The sequence below is a fragment of the Aethalodelphis obliquidens genome, unplaced genomic scaffold (assembly GCF_003676395.1).
Source record: "Aethalodelphis obliquidens isolate GAN/ISIS:26980383/991018 unplaced genomic scaffold, ASM367639v1 scaffold9, whole genome shotgun sequence".
Classification (NCBI taxonomy): Eukaryota; Metazoa; Chordata; class Mammalia; order Artiodactyla; family Delphinidae; genus Aethalodelphis; species Aethalodelphis obliquidens.
In genome coordinates, this window is record NW_020837953.1 from 9795901 (window position 1) to 9813754 (window position 17854).

The 17854-nt window shown below is 43.4% G+C and overlaps 1 protein-coding gene across 3 annotated transcripts in view; it reads left to right on the forward strand.

Moving 5' to 3' along the window:
- TXNDC12 (thioredoxin domain containing 12) overlaps positions 1-17854 on the forward strand; it is a 103801-nt gene that overhangs the window by 69430 nt on the left and 16517 nt on the right. For all 3 annotated transcript variants that reach the window (XM_027108557.1, XM_027108558.1, XM_027108561.1), the window contains one exon: positions 17183-17301. In XM_027108557.1, the coding sequence (XP_026964358.1) occupies positions 17183-17301 (119 nt within the window). The remainder of the gene's footprint in view (positions 1-17182; positions 17302-17854) is intronic.

The window sequence follows — 17854 nt, forward strand, 5'->3', positions numbered from 1 at the left end:
ACCTCCTCTGGGAATCCTTTCCTGACCCACCTCTCCCGGAGCCTGGGTTAAGGGCCCCTCCTTTACTTCCAGCACTTACCAGCTGTACTGTGTTTGGAACTTACCTGTCTTCCTCTCAGATTGCAGGCTCCCTGAGGGCAAGGGCCGGGTCTGATACATGTCTATAGCTCTATCACACAGCACAAGGCCCGGTGAGGAGTAAGCATTCAATAGAAGTTTGCAAAATAAAAGTGAGTTCTCAGGCTGAGCTTTATACCTCTCAAAGTCAAAGCCAGCATTCTCCGTGCACCTGACATGTCCAACCCTTCTCTTGGCCCCAGATCAAGTTTTACCTCCCCAGGAACCTCCTCTAGCCCGTTCTGCCCCTCAGTGGCTGGGAGGCTTGGGGTTTCTTTCGGGTTAGTCTCTGTGGAATGGACATGCTGCTTTCTTACCTGCTTTCCTCTCAGAGCCCTCTGGATACCAGTCCAGTCAGATCATCTGGTACATCTGATCTCATTTGATCCTGAGGAGGATCTTGTCGTCCTCATTATATACATGAGGACGCTGAGGCCCAGAGAGGTAAAGTGCTTGTGCTTTACTAGAGGTCACACAGCTGGATTACGTGAGACTTGAACCCAAACTTCTGTGACTCACCTCCAAACCTTCCCACTGGACCACACAATTTCCACATATAAAAAGTGAGACCTGGGCTTCCCTGGTGGCGCAGTGGTTGAGAGTCCGCCTGCCGATGCAGGGGACACGGGTTCGTCCCCCGGTCCGGGAAGATCCCACATGCCGCCGAGCGGCTGTGCCTGTGAGCCATGGCCGCTGAGCCTGCGCGTCCGGAGCCTGTTGCTCCGCAACGGGAGAGGCCACAACAGTGAGAGGCCCGCGTACCGCAAAGAAAACAAAAATACAAAGAAACAAACAAAAAAAGTGAGACCTAACCACAAGCAACAATTAAGTGCTGTTCGGGAGCCATTCCAGTATATCCCAGTCTCTTCTGCAGGGAATGTTCTAACAGGGCTGCAGGCTGAACCCACAGTTCCATAAATTGGCTGAAACTTTCAGTTTTCTCCACTAGGACTTGGGGAGGAAGAGAAAAGGGAAGTAAGAGAGAAGAGGAAGAGTGAATAGAGAAAATCAGAGGTGATTCTAAGGTTGGACATTGTGTCCAGGCTCCCATGAGGTGCCATTTTGTGGGGAGAGAAAACGTACTCTTTGGATACTATCCTCCCCGCACTGTCATGTTGCTGTGTCAACTGATTGAGCCCAAGGCCAGCTATCAGCAGAGGCATAATTAGCCTTTTAATTTCCTTCCAGCGGAAGTTTGCTCAGGCAGTTATCAGCCTTGCTTTCTTGGGTTCCTCCCTCTTCGCACTTTCCTACAACTCCAGCTCTCCAGGAGGCCTGTCCTGGATGTGGCACCAGGGGAAGAACAGCAGATTATCAAGGGCCAACTGTCAATTAAATGATTATGACTAATGTTTATACAGAACTTTACGGATACCCAAGCACTATCACAACACTTATTTCATTTTATCTACCCAACAACACCAAGAAAAGGATATTCATTTTGCAGCTAATGAATGGGCTCAGAAAGTTAGATAACTGGTTCAAGGTCACATGCCAGGAAGCAGAAGAGCTGGAATTTGAACTCAGATGTGCATAACCCCCAAATCTATACTCTTACCACTGCCCCTCACAGTACCCACTCATTAATGCTTGCTGTGTTTAATTAAATGACATGTGAGTGCTAAAGAACACTAAAATTAAGGGGATGATGAGAATGAGGATTTTAAGAGGCTTCTTGGAGGAGGTGATTCCCCCACCCCCTGAGATGGAAACAGAAATAGTGCCAAGGTATAGAATTAAAAAAATATGTATATATATAATATACGTTATATATTTTTGGTCTTGTTCCCAAAGGGATTTAAATGGCAGAGAAAGATTAGACAGAATGAGGGACTTCATCTTTTTTTTTTTTTTCAGTTTGGTGAGACTCTAGGCTGATTTTTTTTTCTAAGTGTGCTGCTCCAAATGATCTCCCAGCAGTTCAGTCAATACTATAAAACAAAAAACAAAACTAGAAGAGCTTATAGTCTGGTGGAGGAGACAAACACCTTGGCAATTCATATTTCATTAGAGAGGGGGTAGAAAAGAGCTTAGGAAGGCTGTGAGGTCAGATAGTCTGGTTCAGATCTTTAACCAGCTGTATGACCTAAGGCAAGTATTTAACCTCTGTGTCTCAGTAACTTCACCTGTAAAATGGGTATAATAATGGAATCTCTCTCCGAAAGTTGTAAGAATTTGCATAGTAACTGGCATACTCTTAGTCTCAACAAATGACAATCAGTCATCACTTCTGCCTGTGGGTATTGGAGGAAATGTGACTCATTGAGGAGGAAGCATTTGAACTGAATTCTGAGTAGTGACTGGTTCAGCAGGGCAGGGGATCAGGCTGATCCAGGCAGAGGGACCAGCATGAGAAAAGCAAAGAAACTTTGAGGAGCACAGTGTTTGGCACCTGGGGGCTTAGCCCAGGGTGGTTAGAACCTGAGGAGAAAAAATGGGAGGGGTGGCAAAAAAGGAGGTGAAACTGTTAGATTAAAAAAACAGGAATAAGTGTAGCATTCTAGCATCCTGGAAGGCAGTATAGCACAGGGTTTAAACTCCCAGCTCCAACATTTGTTAGTTTGGGTGAGTACTTAACTTCTTTGTGCCTCAGTTTCTTTATCCTACCTGCCTCAAAGAGCTGATTGTGAGGATTGATGAATAATGCATGAAAAATACTTGTCACAGTGCTTGACACTTGGTAAATACTCATTTCATGTTAGCAGTTATTATTATTACTATTTATTCTGACTCCTTAGAGCTAGAAGGGGCCCTAAAAATCATTTAGTCTAATATCCCTGTTTTAAAGATGGAGAACCCAAGGCCCAGAGTGTGTGGGGGGATGGTATTCATAAACCCACAAAGCAAGTTAATGATCGAATTAAATCATACCCAGGCCTCCTGACTCCTGGCCTGCACCATGTGGCCCCCTTACTATCATCAGGCTGCCTCTGACAGGTTCCCCCTCCCTCTTCAGATGATTGTCTCCCCTCCCTTGTAAATAAATTTCAAGGCATTTGCTTTGTGGAGCTGAGTGTTTATCCTATTTTTAGAGCACTCTGGCACCTGTATGCAAATGTTCCTCAGGGGACTTGTCTGCTATGGTGACTTGGGCCAACTCCCAAAAGAAAGCAGCTATGAGACCAAAGGGAAAACACAGCCCAGGGCAGGATGGAGATCCTGGACTGTCTTTCTAGTTAAGTCCCAGAAGTCCTAGGGAGTTCATTCTAATCTCTTACTTACCCTGTATATGTCAACTCTATATGTCTCTGTTTGGAAATGAGTTCATAAGAGGGTCTCTGGGCCAGGCTTCCATCCAAGGTTTTGGACTTAGGATGTTGTGTCAGAAGGTGCCGTGGAACCCAGGCCTGTGGATTCACATTTAAAATAAATAAATTCACATTTATTTAGCTCTGGTGCTGGCTCAGATTCTTAGGAATTATTTCTTCCTATCAGGAAAGTGGAAGTAATGTGGGGGTTTGGAGACAGAAAGGCTTTATCAGACAACCTGATGGTTTTGCCCTGCAGAGCTGGAGAGAGATGGGACTCGTGAGACGACAAAGAGGGGAGAGCAAGGCCTCAAATACCTCCCCCATAGAGGTCTGTGTCTCCTGGCCCTTGACATAAGCAGTAGTGTCCCCATCCTCAAAAGCCTCACCATTTAGCACACACTTACTGAATGTCCTCTAGGCAATAGGCCCTATGTTGGGTGCCACTAAATCCCTCAGTGGTTCCCTATTCCCTTCCAGACAATGTCCAAGTGCCTGGCCTGGCATTCGATACCTCCATGATATAGCTCCAACCTCACTTCCTATTTTAAGTACTGTGTTTCAGAAATTGAAAATGCTATCAATAAGATATATCCTTATTTCAGAAATGCTAAAACGTGAAAAGAAATGGGCATCTTAAAATCCATATAATATTGTATTTACACTCAGGTGAAAATGGGACTGCTTGTACTCTGCCCAGATGCCATGCTGTTTTAGGCTTTACTAGTTTTCTTTTCTTTTTAGCTGTTTATAATGGAAAATTTCACACACACACTCAAGTAGGGAGACTAACTAGTACTTGAACACCATCATTCATCTACAATGATGATCAACTCATGATTTATCTTCCATATTTTTCCCATATTTCCTTCTCCTTGGACTATTAATAATAATAGCAACTGCTATTAATCATTATGGGTTTAGTTTTTCTTAATTATAAAGGTAACATATGCTCATTAAAAAATACTTTGAAATTATATCCAAGCATAAAGAAGAAAATATTACTGACATTGTGGTTGGTTTTTTCCAGTTTCTTTTCTATGAATTTTTAACATAGTTGAGGTTATATTCAACCTCAGTTGAATATATATGTATATTCAATATATGTATATTCAATTTTAAATCCTACCTTTTTGAAGGTAAAACTATGACATAAGTACAGCTAAATTGTTAGAAAATCTTTATAAATATGTTTTTTAAAAACATCTTTATTGGAGTATAATTGCTTTACAATGGTGTGTTAGTGTCTGCTTTATAACAAAATGAATCAGTTATACATATATCCCCATATCTCTTCCCTCTTGCGTCTCCCTCCCTCCCACCCTCCCTCTCCCACCTTTCTAGCTGGTCACAAAGCACCGAGCTGATTTCCCTGTGCTATGAGACTGCTTCCCACTAGCTATCTATTTTACATTTGGTAGTGTATATATGTCCATATATACACTACCACTCTTTCACTTTGTCCCAGCTTACCCTTCCCCCTCCCCGTGTCCTCAAGTCCATTCTCTAGTAGGTCTGTGTCTTTATTCCTGACTTGCCCATATGTTCTTCATGACCTTTTTTTTTTTTTAAGATTCCATATATATGTGTTAGCATACAGTATTTGCTTTTCTCTTTCTGGCTTACTTCACTCTGTACGACAGACTCTAGGTCCATCCACCTCACTACAAATAACTCAATTTCGTTTCTTTTTATGGCTGAGTAATATTCCATTGTATATATGTGCCACATCTTCTCTATCCATTCATCTATCGATGGACACTTAGGTTGCTTCCATGTCCTGGCTATTGTAAATAGTATAAATACGTTTTTAATGACTTCATTGTATTTTATAGGGAAGATATACCATATCTATTCATTAACTCTTTCATCAACAATGTTTGTTGCATTTACCATATTTTGGGCACTCTAAACAGTGGTAAAGTAATGAGGCACAATCTCTGGCCTCTCAAAGTTTAGTTGTTCTCCATTGTTTGAACGTTTAACTACTTTTCAATTTGGGGCTGTTATGGATAACGTTGTAGTGATCAGTGATCATCTTTGTGTGTAGAACTTTTCCTAGGTTTCAGATTATTTCCTTTAGATAGATTTTCAGTAGTGAAATTCCTCTTGTACTCTACCTTGGCCAGAATCAAATATTATCTTAGTTTAATTTTAGCTAATTTAATAGGATAAAAATGGTATCATTATTTCAAATTGCCTGACAAGGGTCCTATTTTTATCACCAGCAGTTTCTTAGTACAAGACCTGACTCTCATTTCCTTTTGGTTGCTGTGACCTGGGGATATATTAAGTATAATCTTGTTTCAAGCCTCTCTTTTTCCTCCTGACCCTCTCCCACATCACTTCTTCCCCCATTTCTTCCTGTCTTGAAGGGCAGTTGGGTGAGTCACCTAAAGTGTACAGCAGGTGGCAAATTAAGCAAATTCCCTAAAGAGACTTTGCAGAATGCTCTGAATGGTGCTGATGTCAATTGGGAGGCAAAAAGCCTGAAGAGGAAATGGATTGGCAACTGTAATGCTAAATTTGACCATGCCAAAGCACTGGGGTGTTAGGGATGATGGTTCTTTCAGCAGGCATCTTTAAAATACCTGCTACGTGCCTAGATCTGTGCCAGGTACTGATGAAGGCATATTAGCTGGAGAAGACACAAATGAAATAGGTCATACTTAATAGTCAACTATGTACATGTCTAAGGCGTTCAGACTAGGTGGAGATGTTCAGCAGACAGTTGGAAATTTCCATCCGAAACTTGGAAGTAAGGGGCCCAGGGGATAAAGAGCCAGTTTAGGAGACAGAGCAGGAGCAGGGGAGATGTAGGGAGAGCGCTGGTGAAGCGAGGTTTCAGAGGAGCTGAGGAAAGGAGGGGTTTTGAGAAGAGGAGTATGTTTGGGGAATGTCTTCTTTGTTATTTAAGGCAACAGAGAGATAATATTACTCAGCTTCTCTCATTCATTCATTCCTTTGTTCATTCAGTATTTTTGGAATACCTGCCAGGTGCCATGTATTGCTCTAGACATTACTCTAGACATTGTTCCTTTTATTACAGAAATAAAAGGCATAGCCCCAAATCCACAGTCTAAATGAGGATATATAGATGAGAATTGAAACAAATCCCTGATATAGGTTCTGTGATTCATTCATTCAAAAATATTTATTGGGCTTCCCTGGTGGCGCAGTGGTTGAGAGTCCGCCTGCCGATGCAGGGAACACGGGTTCGTGCCCCGGTCCGGGAAGATCCCACATGCCGCGGAGCGGCTGGGCCCATGAGCCATGGCCGCTGAGCCTGTGTGTCCGGAGCCTGTGTTCCGCAACGGGAGAGGCCACAGCAGTGAGAGGCCCACGTACCGCAAAAAAAAAAAAAAAAAAAAATTATTGAACACCTAAGATATGCCAGATGCATTGAAGGGCAATGAAAGGAACCCCTATAACTTTCAGTTTATCTGCATGAAGTAAAATGTAGTACCTACATCTTAGTGGAAAGTATCTGTGAGAGGATTTGAGGTTTTGAGGGTTTTGTGTGAGATCAAGGCTAAAAATAAGAACCAGGGCATTCACCTCTTTGAGCGCAGATTCCTCATCTGTAAAATGAGGGAGTTGACCCTACATGTACCTGTCACAGGATTTGTCACGTGTGAGGTAGCTTCCCTGCGAGTCTGAGAATTCCGAGGGCAGGGATCACGTGGGTCTTACCGGCACAGTGTAGGCTCAGTAAATATTTGTGTACTTGATGACTCTCGCAGGGACTTTCTAGATCTAATATTCTGTGCTCTGCTATGGCTAAATTAAAGGCCCAACTACATTCTGTGAAGGCCCAGAAAAAATGTTGTTGGATCCCAAGGAACTTCCTAGAATAGGTGCCCTTTGACTTGGACCTCAAAGGTTAGATAGGATTACAGTGGGCAGGGAAGTCCTGGATTCCAGTGACCTCTTTCCTGCCCTCTGCCCTCAAGGATCTACCAGTTACTACCTATGTGAACTTGGACTCCAGTTTTCTCACTTGTAAATCAATAGTGACAATAATTCATGGTGTGCTGGAAAGAATACTGGATGTGGAGTCAGAATATTTGCATTTGAGTCCCAGCCTAACCAAAAAATAAGTAGCTGCATGACCTTAGGAAAGTTACCTCTCTAAGTCTCAATTTCCCTACGTGCAAAATAAAGCAGTCAGACTGGATGACCTCAAAGATTGGTTTCTTCTGGCTCTAAAGAATCTGTATCACAGGGTCATTCTTAGGATCCAATGAGATGATGCAACAAAAATGCTTGTAAACTGTAGGGTGCTCTGAGTGTGGTCTGTACTACTGAGGACAGATGGGTATAACACCAAGCCAGCTTTAACGGAATACTCTTTCCTTTCCTCAGTCCTCTGCTTCTCCTTGGCTACACTGAACCTCCCCGGAAAGCTCTCTCCCTCGGCTTTCCTCCCAGTCCCATGGGACATAATGTCTCGGCTCCCAGGTGCTGCAAAATACAAAGGGCTTGGAGCTTGGCAGCTGTGGGTTGGGGCGCAGGGTGAGGGGAGAACCAGCCCAGAAGCTCTTATTACTTGCGTCCCTGGTGTCATCATCCCCACCCCCCAACCTGGCCTGGAGGGAATGAATTGAAGAGGGGGGGATGGAGGAGTTTGGCTGGGGGAGCATGTATATAACAGGGCAGGATCCAGGGATGGAGGCCCCAGAGATAACCTCTTGCTAGTTGTGTGATCTCTTAAGTCTGTCACTGCTCTGGGCCTCCCTCTTTTGTCTATAACATGGAAAGGAATCAGAAAGAAGAGGTGACCCTTTTCTCACAGGTGCTTTTCCAACCAATCCTGAGGTTCTAAATGAGTTTTCCCTCCTCAGCACATAATCAGCCCTTGAGTTTCATTCACCAGCATTCTTAGTAAGTGCCTACTATATGCCAGATGCTATAGTTGAGGGCCTGGGATTTAGCTAAATAAAGATTGGGTCTCAAGATGCTCATAGGGAATTCCCGGGTGGTCCAATGGTTAAGACTCTGCACTTCCAACGCCAGGGCCCAGGTTCGACCCCTGGTCAGGGAACTGAGGTCCCACAAGCAAGCCGCGCAGTGTGGCAAAAAAAAGACGCTCATAATCTGGAAGAGGAGACAGATGAATGAACCAGTAGCTATAATAAATGTGATGTGTGCGATGATATAATGCCAAATCATAAAAGGGCAGAGGAAGAAGTTACTTTGTCAGAGGAGAGGAGGCCAAGGAAAGTTTCCGAGGATGTGACCTTGAAGAAGATTGTGAATTATAAAAGAGAAAGGGGATTTCAGGCAAAGATGAGCATATCAGGTTAAGGCCCAGGGGTGTGAAGGAGCAGTGTTTGGGAAACCACTAGTTAGGCAAAGCTGGAACTCACTGGTTCAGTGGAGGAATGGGAGGGAAGAAACTGGAAAGGAAACCTGAGTAGATCCTGAAGGGTCTACGTTCTATGGAGTTGCTTGGACCCAATCGTGTGGGCAGCCGGGGAAGGGATTTAGACCCAGAGTAAGGAGATGAGATTTGGATTTTTAGAAATTCCCATCTGACATTCAGTGTGCTCTGTCAAAAATGTCGCAGTCACCCGCAAAATTCACCCTTTCAACCAGTATTTTTTGGAAGTCTCCCCCACCCCATGTGCCAGGGCTGTGCCAGGCACTGGAGACACAATAGTAGGCAAAACCAGACATCCTGTTCTTGTGGCCCTTGCAGTTTGGCAGGGAAGACAGACTTTAATCAAATAATTACACAAATAAATACAAAATTACAGTGGGGAGGAGTGCTAAAAAGAAGAAGTACATGGTGCCAGGAGAACCTGTAATTGGAGCATTTGACATTGCCAGGATGGTCAGGCCAGTTCCTCTGCTGAGCTGAGCTCCAAAGGAAGAGTGTTGCCTCAAGAAAAGGTGCTAGAAGGCTCTATGGGAATGGGCTTCTCCTGCCTCAGAATCCCCATCCAATGCACATTTCTCTTTCCAGTCAACAGACACTGTAGACTTCAAGTAGGCATGTGTAGTATTCAACCTTTCATCTTCAGGACCTAGCCAACACTTGCCACAGAATCAGTGCCCAGTGAAGATTTGAAAAAAAAAAAAAATAGAAAGGAAAAGGAGGAATACCCTCCCTTTAGGCACTTTAGATATTTGAAGATAGCAGTAGGATTCCCCAAAGCTTCTTCCTTCCTTCAGTTGCTTCTCCCATGACACAGTTTCAAGTTCCCGTCACTGTTCTGGTCATTCTGTTTAATTGTGGTGCCTGTCACACGTGATTTAAAACATCAGGGATGTAGCCCTGTGCCATGTGCATTGGTCTCTTGGAGTCAGAAGACCTGGTTTTATTTAAGCCTCTTTTCATCATTCACCTCTTCAAGGCGCAGTTGTTGTGTGTGTGTGTGTGTGTGTGTGTGTGTGTGTGTGTGTGTGTGAGCTAAACAAACCTAGAACTTAAATATTTGGAGGGCTGCCACATGAGTGAAAAATAGATTTATTCTTTGGGTCTCCAGAGAACAGCGTTAAATCAATGAATAGAAATTACCACATGCAGCTTTCAGCTCTATGGAAGGAAGAAATGTTCTAATACTCAGAACTGTCCATCAGTGGAGTGGCTGCCTTTGGAGGTGGTAGGCATCCAACATTGGGAACACTCAATGTAAGTATGCTGTAGAAGGAATTCTTTTTTTAAGTGAGCGGGTGGATTGAGTAACTTCTAAGATTTACTTTTAATTTTAGAACTCAACAATCTGATAGTCAAGACAAGTGGAGGAGCTGGGAGGGGGCATATGTGGCAGAGAGAGTAGCATGAACAGACATATGGAGCAGAAATTAGTATTGCATGTGTGGGTGACAAGGAGGAAACTCCAGAAAGAAATGATGGATCTGTGTTGCATCAATGATTCAATCAAGACAGAGAACATAACTAATATTGTTGAGCAGCTGTGTGCCAGACACACGTGATTCCATTTAAGCTTTGTGGGTGATTTCCAGCCTTACCCTCTGGTGGAGGGGAGATTGTTGGCCTTAGGAAGTCTTAGACATGGTTGGAGGATCTCCTATCTGGAAGGCTTCAGGGTGGGCTGGGTCCTGTCCTGAGGGGCAGAGAGGGATTCAGAATACACAGTCTGGTTGGGCTATAGGCTGTGCTGAAAATACACACTTGTCAAAAGACCGAATTTGAATCCTGACTCTGCTTCCTTATAGTTTGTGACTCTAGCAATTTACTTAACCTCTGTGACCCTCAGTTAATCCATATATAAAATGGGGACTCAAACTCGTCCTGCTTCAGGCTGACATCATAATTAAGAGAAATAACGTAGCGCAAAGGGCATCCCAGGAAGAGCACAGGCTTTGGAATCAGACCTAGCTTTGAATCTGTCTGCCATGAACTGGTTGCAAGATTGTAGGCAAGTTATTTAAATTTTTCTCATCTGTAAATAAAGATAACAGTATTTCAAGGCTGTTTTGAAAATTAAGTACAGTAGGAAAAGTGCTTAGCATAGTGCCTGGCACATAGCAGTTTTATTTTGTTAGTACAAATAATAAGATCCCATATATGAAGCACTTATCAAAGCGCCTGGCACATAGCAAGTGTCTGTCGGCCACACTGACTGGGCTGCTGCAGGCCAGGATGGTGGCTTGTGCATCATGGTGTCTGCTCTCTGGCATAAGGCTCTGCCCATATGAAGAGCTCAATGAGTGTCTGCTTCGTTGAAGTGAATTGATTGCTCTTGATGACATGGTCTCCTTCCTCAAGTAGCCAGTGAGTCATGCCTCTTTCTTTCTCCTCCTTCCTGTCTCCTCTTTGGTTCTATTTCTGACTCTCCTCAGTGGGAGGGGAATCAATGTTCGTCAAAGTGATTTTTAAAAATAAAAGAGAGAGGGAGGTTTAGAAGTGATTCTCTGGGCTACTTTCTATTGAGCACAGGGTAGTGAGAGCTGGATTGTTGTTTCCAACCTTGCTTTTCTTTAGATGAATAACAACAACAACAACAATATCAACAGTAATAGCAGTAGCTACTATGAACTTCATTGAGCACCTACTATGTGCCTGGCACTCTGCCAAGCTCTACCAGTACATTGTCACTGATCCTCACATAACCACTTCAGGGCTGGTATTATTATCACCACTTTATTGATGAGGAAATTAAGGCTTAGAAAAGTAAAATAATAATGAAAATGACAAATACTCCTATATTTGAGTATCTATTATGAGCCAGACATTTAAAATAATCTTAGTTAATTACAAACACCCTACAAAGTAAGCATTATTATTCCATTCGAATCGTGAGGAAGCTGAGCCTCAGAGAGATGAAAGAACCAAGCTGTACAAAAGCACACAGTTGATGAGTAGCAGAGCTGGGAGTCAGACCAAAGCCAGATCAACTCTTTTTTTAATTTTTATTATTTTTATTTTATTAATTTTTTTTTTTTTTGGCGGTACGTGGACCTCTCACTGTTGTGGCCTCTCCCGTTGCGGAGCACAGGCTCTGGACGCGCAGGCTCAGCGGCCATGGCTCACGGGCCCAGCCGCTCCGCGACATGTGGGATCCTCCCAGACCGGGGCACGAACCCGTGTGCCCTGCATCGGCAGGCGGACTCTCAACCACTGCGCCACCAGGGAAGCCCCAACTCTTTTTTAAAAATAAATTTTATTTATTTATTTATTTATTTTTGGCTGCATTAGGTCTTTGTTGCTGCGTGTGGGCTTTTCTCTAGTTGTGGCAAGCGGGGGCTACTCTTCATTGTGGTGGGCGGGCTTCTCATTGGGGTGGCTTCTCTTGTTGCGGAGCACAGGCTCTAGGTGCGCGGGCTTCAGTAGTTGTGGCTCGTGGGCTCTAGAGTGCAGGCTCAGTAGTTGTGGCGCATGGGCTTAGTTGCTCCGTGGCATGTGGGATCTTCCCGGACCAGGGATGGAACCCGTGTCCCCTGCATTAGTAGGCAGATTCTCAACCACTGAGCCACCAGGGAAGTCCAAAGCCTGCTCAACTCTTAACTCATCCATTCCCTTTCTGTCTGGCCACTTTCTGCTCCTTGAGGGAAGCATCATATTGAGACCCTGGGTGGAGGCAGACCTGGGCAGGTTTGAATGAGAAGGAAGTGGCACATGGCATGATACTCATTCACTCCTGTTGGGCAGACCCTGGGAAGCTGGCCCTGCTCCTGGGGCTGACTGTGGAAGTACAAAAATAATGCCTAAGTGACATTTACTCTGTATCAGGAACTGTTCCAAGCATTTTAGATATAATAACGTTCTTAATCTTCACGATAACTTTGTGAAATAGGTGTTGTTATTATTCCCGTTTTATAAATGAAGAAACTAAGGCCCCCCGAAAGGAAAATTGCCCCAGGAGGGGATTACCGAAGAGCATGAATACCAGGAGACAGCAATCATTGGGAGCCATTTTAGAGGCTGCCTGCCATTGTCACATAGTAAGTGCTAAAACAGGGGTTTACACCCAGAAGTCTAATTCCAGAGACCGTGCTCCTAACCTTAAAACTATGTGGCCTTTTTGTTTAACAAGGTGGTGATTGAATCCCTACTGTGTGCACAGCCCTGTGCTAGGCCCTGGGAGTACAGAGGTGAAACTGATTCCATGTCCAAGCTCATTTATTATTCTATACCAGGATTTCCAATTAATTGGGCATCAATTGGGTGGCAGGATTCTTTGTCAAAGAGCTGGGGCACAGGGCCAGGCTCCAGGCAGAGATAAGAGACTGGAAACTCTCATAGAGAAATGGTATAATGTGGGTGGAATGAGAAGAGATGAGAACTGCTGGCAGTGCAGTTGCTCAGAAATCCTGCTTGGGCCTTTAGATCACCAGTCTGGACAGGTGGCTTAATTCTAAACCCTACAGGACAAGATTTAAGGTCTGAGCCTGTAGATTGGAGGGAGGAGTCTCATCTGTTGTGTTGGCTCTGAGGAGCTCAGGAAGCAGAGGTAAGAGTGTGGGAGGGGAGGATCAAATTCTGCTGCAGTGTTTCATAGGTACACACACACACAGAGAGCTTTTGTGAGATATGGCAGACAGTGAATATTTCTCTAATATTAGTGCCTAAGATTCCTGTGTTAGATGTTTACTCACTCACTCTCACTCACTCACTCACTCAATCATCTATCTCTTCATTCATTCTTTAATTCATTCATCCACTCACCCATTCATGAGCTGGATAAAATTCTGTTTGCCAGAACTCTTAGGGAGAAGTACTGTATGTGGTCAGAAGGAATACTCTGTTAGGCTGCTTGAGGTAAAGAGTAAGACACCCAAAAACCTGCTCAGCAAACAGATGGTGATTCCTATGCTCTCCAAGGATGGTGGGTGTGTTAAATGCAGATTTTGTTTTGCTGAGTAATGTGCAAGTCTGGGTCAGAGCTGAATTGCTCAGGACATGAAGAAACTGAGCCCTGCCAGAAACAAAACCCATCTGTCATCATGCCCTGTAATTCACCTCTTAAATACCTCTTGAGTCTATTTCTACTCCATCCTCATTGCTACCACTCTAGTTCAAATCCATCTTAGGTCGCCCCTGAACCACTGCAAAGATCTAACCAACCAGCTTTCCTGCCTCCCATCTCTACTTCCTCCAGTTCATTCTCCACATCAGAGTCAGAGTGATCTTTCTAAAGTTCAGATCCAATCATGTTAATCTCCTGTCTCAAAATCTTTGACCCTAAAAAGATCAAGTTCAAACTCCATAGCATGGCATTCAAAGCTCTTTCTAGCTTCATCTACTCATTTCCCGCCGTTCCTTAAGTTCTTCTGGAGTAGTCACTGGAAAAACATCTTCCTTCTGCCAAAATACCTTTCCTTCACTTTTCTGCTTGGAAAATTCTTCTTTCGGAGAATCCCTGTTGTCTCCTTCTGTTACCAAGTAAGCACATCTGTAGGTAATGCTCCTGGGCTTGGTACATGGGAGTGGCTATGCCATCTACCACATTTCCCATTCTCTCCTGGGCGTATTATAGGATTGTGCTTTCTTGGGTATGGGCATGTGACTTGCTTTGGCCAGTGAATGGGAAAAGTGGAAGAGCCAACACATGACTCATACACTTTCTTTCCCTTTCGTAGCCACCCTGTCACTCTTTTTTTTTTTTCGGTACGCAGGCCTCTCACTGTTGTGGCCTCTACTGTTGCGGAGCACAGGCTCCAGATGCGCAGACTCAGCGGCCATGGCTCACGGGCCCAGCCACTCCGCAGCATGTGGGATCTTCCCAGACTGGGGCACGAACCTGTGTCCCCTGCATTGGCAGGCGGACTCTCAACCACTGCGCCACCTGGGAAACCCCACCCTGTCACTCTTTATCCTGGAATGAGGAAGACAAAAAGCAGAGCACCCAGCCAACCCTTGATGGATATGTAAAAATAGTGAAAAATAAAACCTTGTTTTTGAAGCTGTTGAGATTTTGAGATTGTGTATTATTGAATAACCCGGTCTACCCTAACTGGTACACTATCTCTGCTTTGACATCTTCCATAACTACCTAAAACCACCATGTTTCTACCTTATCTGACTCGTGTAACACATTTTCTTTATGCCACATACCCGGTACTGTTGACATACTGCCACATATTGCTATTATGAGTTCAGTGGTATGTCTTAGCCACCTCTTTACTTTTACTGAGGCTTCCTTAGGGCAAGGATGGTCCTTGTTCCATTTCTGTGTCACACAAAGTATGGTTCATAGCCAAGGCAATATACTGTAATGGGTGTAGGAGTCAGACATACTTGTTTTGAATCCCAAATCTTACATTTGATGGGCAATCTCTCTGAACTTCAGTTTTCCCTTTTGTAAAATGGGAGTAATGATATGTACCCTACAGGGTTTTTCTAAAGTTTGTGGATAACAGGTGCAACATATGTACAATTAATGGCAGGCTATAATTCTTATTCTCATTATTTGTTTTTATTTTTTTAACCATTTATTTATTTATTTAGGCGTGCTAGGTCTTAGTTGTGGCATGCAGGCTTCTTATTTTTAATTTTTTAATTAATTAATTTATTTTGGGCTGCTTTGGGTCTTCGTTGCTGCGCATGGGCTTTCTCTAGTTGTGGTGAGCTGGGGCTACTCTTCTTTGTGGTGCATGGGCTTCTCATTGAGGTGGTTTCTCTTGTTGCAGAGCACAGGCTCTAGGTGCACAGGCTTCAGCAGTTGTGGCACACGGGCTCAGTAGCTGTGGCTCACAGGCTCTAGAGCACAGGCTCAGTAGTTGTGGTGCACGGGCTTCATTGCTTCGCGGCATGTGGGATCTTCCTGGACCAGGGCTCAAACCCGTGTCCCCTGCATTGGCAGGCGGATTCTTAACTACTGTGCCACCAGAGAAGTCCAGCATGCAGGCTTCTTAGTTGTGGCATGCAGATATCTTAGTTGCGGTGTGCAGACTTCTTAGTTGCAGCGTGTGACTCTTAGTTGCAGCATGTGGACTTCTTAGTTGCAGCATGCATGTGGGATCTAGTTCCCCGACCAGGGATCGAACCCAGGCCCTCTGCATTGAGAGCATGGAACCTTACCCACTGGATCACCAGGGAAGTCCCTATTTGTTTTTATTATCATTATGGATAGTGTTCAGTAAATGCCTGTGGATAAATCTTTCACTGATTGAGGTATAATGGTATGTGCATTGGACTTGGAATCAGAAGTCCTAGATTTAAGGCATAGCTTTTGTCACCAGCATTGTGGCCTTGGAAAAATCACTTACCCTCTCTGCATTTTTGCATTCTCAACTACAAAATGTAAATACTGATCCCTACCTCATAGAGATTATTATAAAATTTAAATAAGATAATATATGAGGAAATGTTTTACACGTGCTCAAGTATCACACATCTAAAACCAATGATTCAGAGAAGACCAGCTGGTCCCTCACATAAGGACCGTGTGGACATTGTGAAGCATCCCAGTGTACTCCAGTAACACTTTGTTGTGGGGCTTGGCTTATCTTGTTTACATGTTTGTCTTTCCAACTAGACTGTGAGCTGCTTGAGATAAAGAATTGTCTTCGTCTTTTTTTTAGTAAAAATGTTTATTTGTTTCTCCTTATATAAGTAATACATGCTTAGCATAGAGAAAATAAAAATAGCTGAAGAAAATGAAAATCCTGGTAATTCTTATCTTTCATACAGAGATAATCACTATTAACCTTTTGATGTGTTTCTTTCCAGTTTCCTTCTCTGCATATATAGTTATGAAACTGACATTATATCGCACATACAAGAATTGTTCCATTATAATAAATATTCTTATATAAATAAACACATTAAAAATCTTGTATTTTAACCATTCTCCTATTGTTGAATATATAGGTTGATGTCAGTTTTTCAATGTCTAAATAAAGTTGTAAGAAGCATTGTTGTGCATAAATATTTGTCTGATATTCTATTTTTGTAGAAAAAGTTTTTAGAAGGAAAAATTTCTAGTTCAAAGGGTACAACTATTTTTAATGCTCTTGGGACTTCCAAATTGATTACCAGAAAGATTGAACCAAGTGTCATTCCCACAAGCAAGGTATGAGGTTATACATCTCACTACATCCTCAACTATAATGGGAATTATAATTAAAAATAAGGTTAAAACCTATTAATATAATAATTATCCATTTACATTTCTTCTGTGACTTGTTCTTTACTCCTGCTCATTTTTCTATTGGGATTTTAATTATCTTCTTATTAATTTCTATGAGGTTTCAGAAACCATTTTGTTCTAGTCACCAAGTACAATAAAAGATACATAATAGGTGCTCCTTAAATGTACTTTGGATGATTTTAATTGTCCTGGGGACTCTTTAGAAACAAAGCAGACTTTCTAGGAGGCTGACACTTTCCCTTTCCCACCCAGGACACGGCTGGACAGGAGCGGTACCGGACCATCACCACAGCCTATTACCGTGGAGCCATGGGCTTCATCCTGATGTATGACGTCACCAATGAGGAATCCTTCAATGCTGTCCAAGACTGGTATGAGATTCGTTCCTTCACCCACTCATCAAACTGTTCATGAAAACCTTGTATGTACTAGGCTCTGTGCTATGTGCTAGGGAAACTCGAATGAATCAGACATGGCTCCTGTCCTCAAAAAGTTCACAGATGAGAGGAGAGGACAGATCAGTGAGCAGGCAATGAAAATATCATGTGACAGGTGCAGTGATGAGAGTGGCACCAGGGCTGTGGGAACCCAGCGGAGGGCTCTGACCCAGCCTGGGAAGTCAGGGAAGTTGTCCTGGAATTGCTGACACATATGCTGCGTTTTGAAAGATGAACAGGAGTTAGCCAGAGGGACAAATGGGTAAGAATGTTCCAGAAAAATAGTACAGATGTGCAAAGATAAGAAGGTAAGTGAGAGGGTAAGAAGAGCAGAGGTCATGAAGGATTTTGTGTGCTGGGGTGAGGGATTTGGATTTTATCTGGTAGGTGAGGACATTTGAACAGGGAAACAACAGGTTCAAATTAGTGTTTTAGAGAGATCATTCTGGACATAGTGCTAAGTGAATCCACATATTGCTTCCCTATA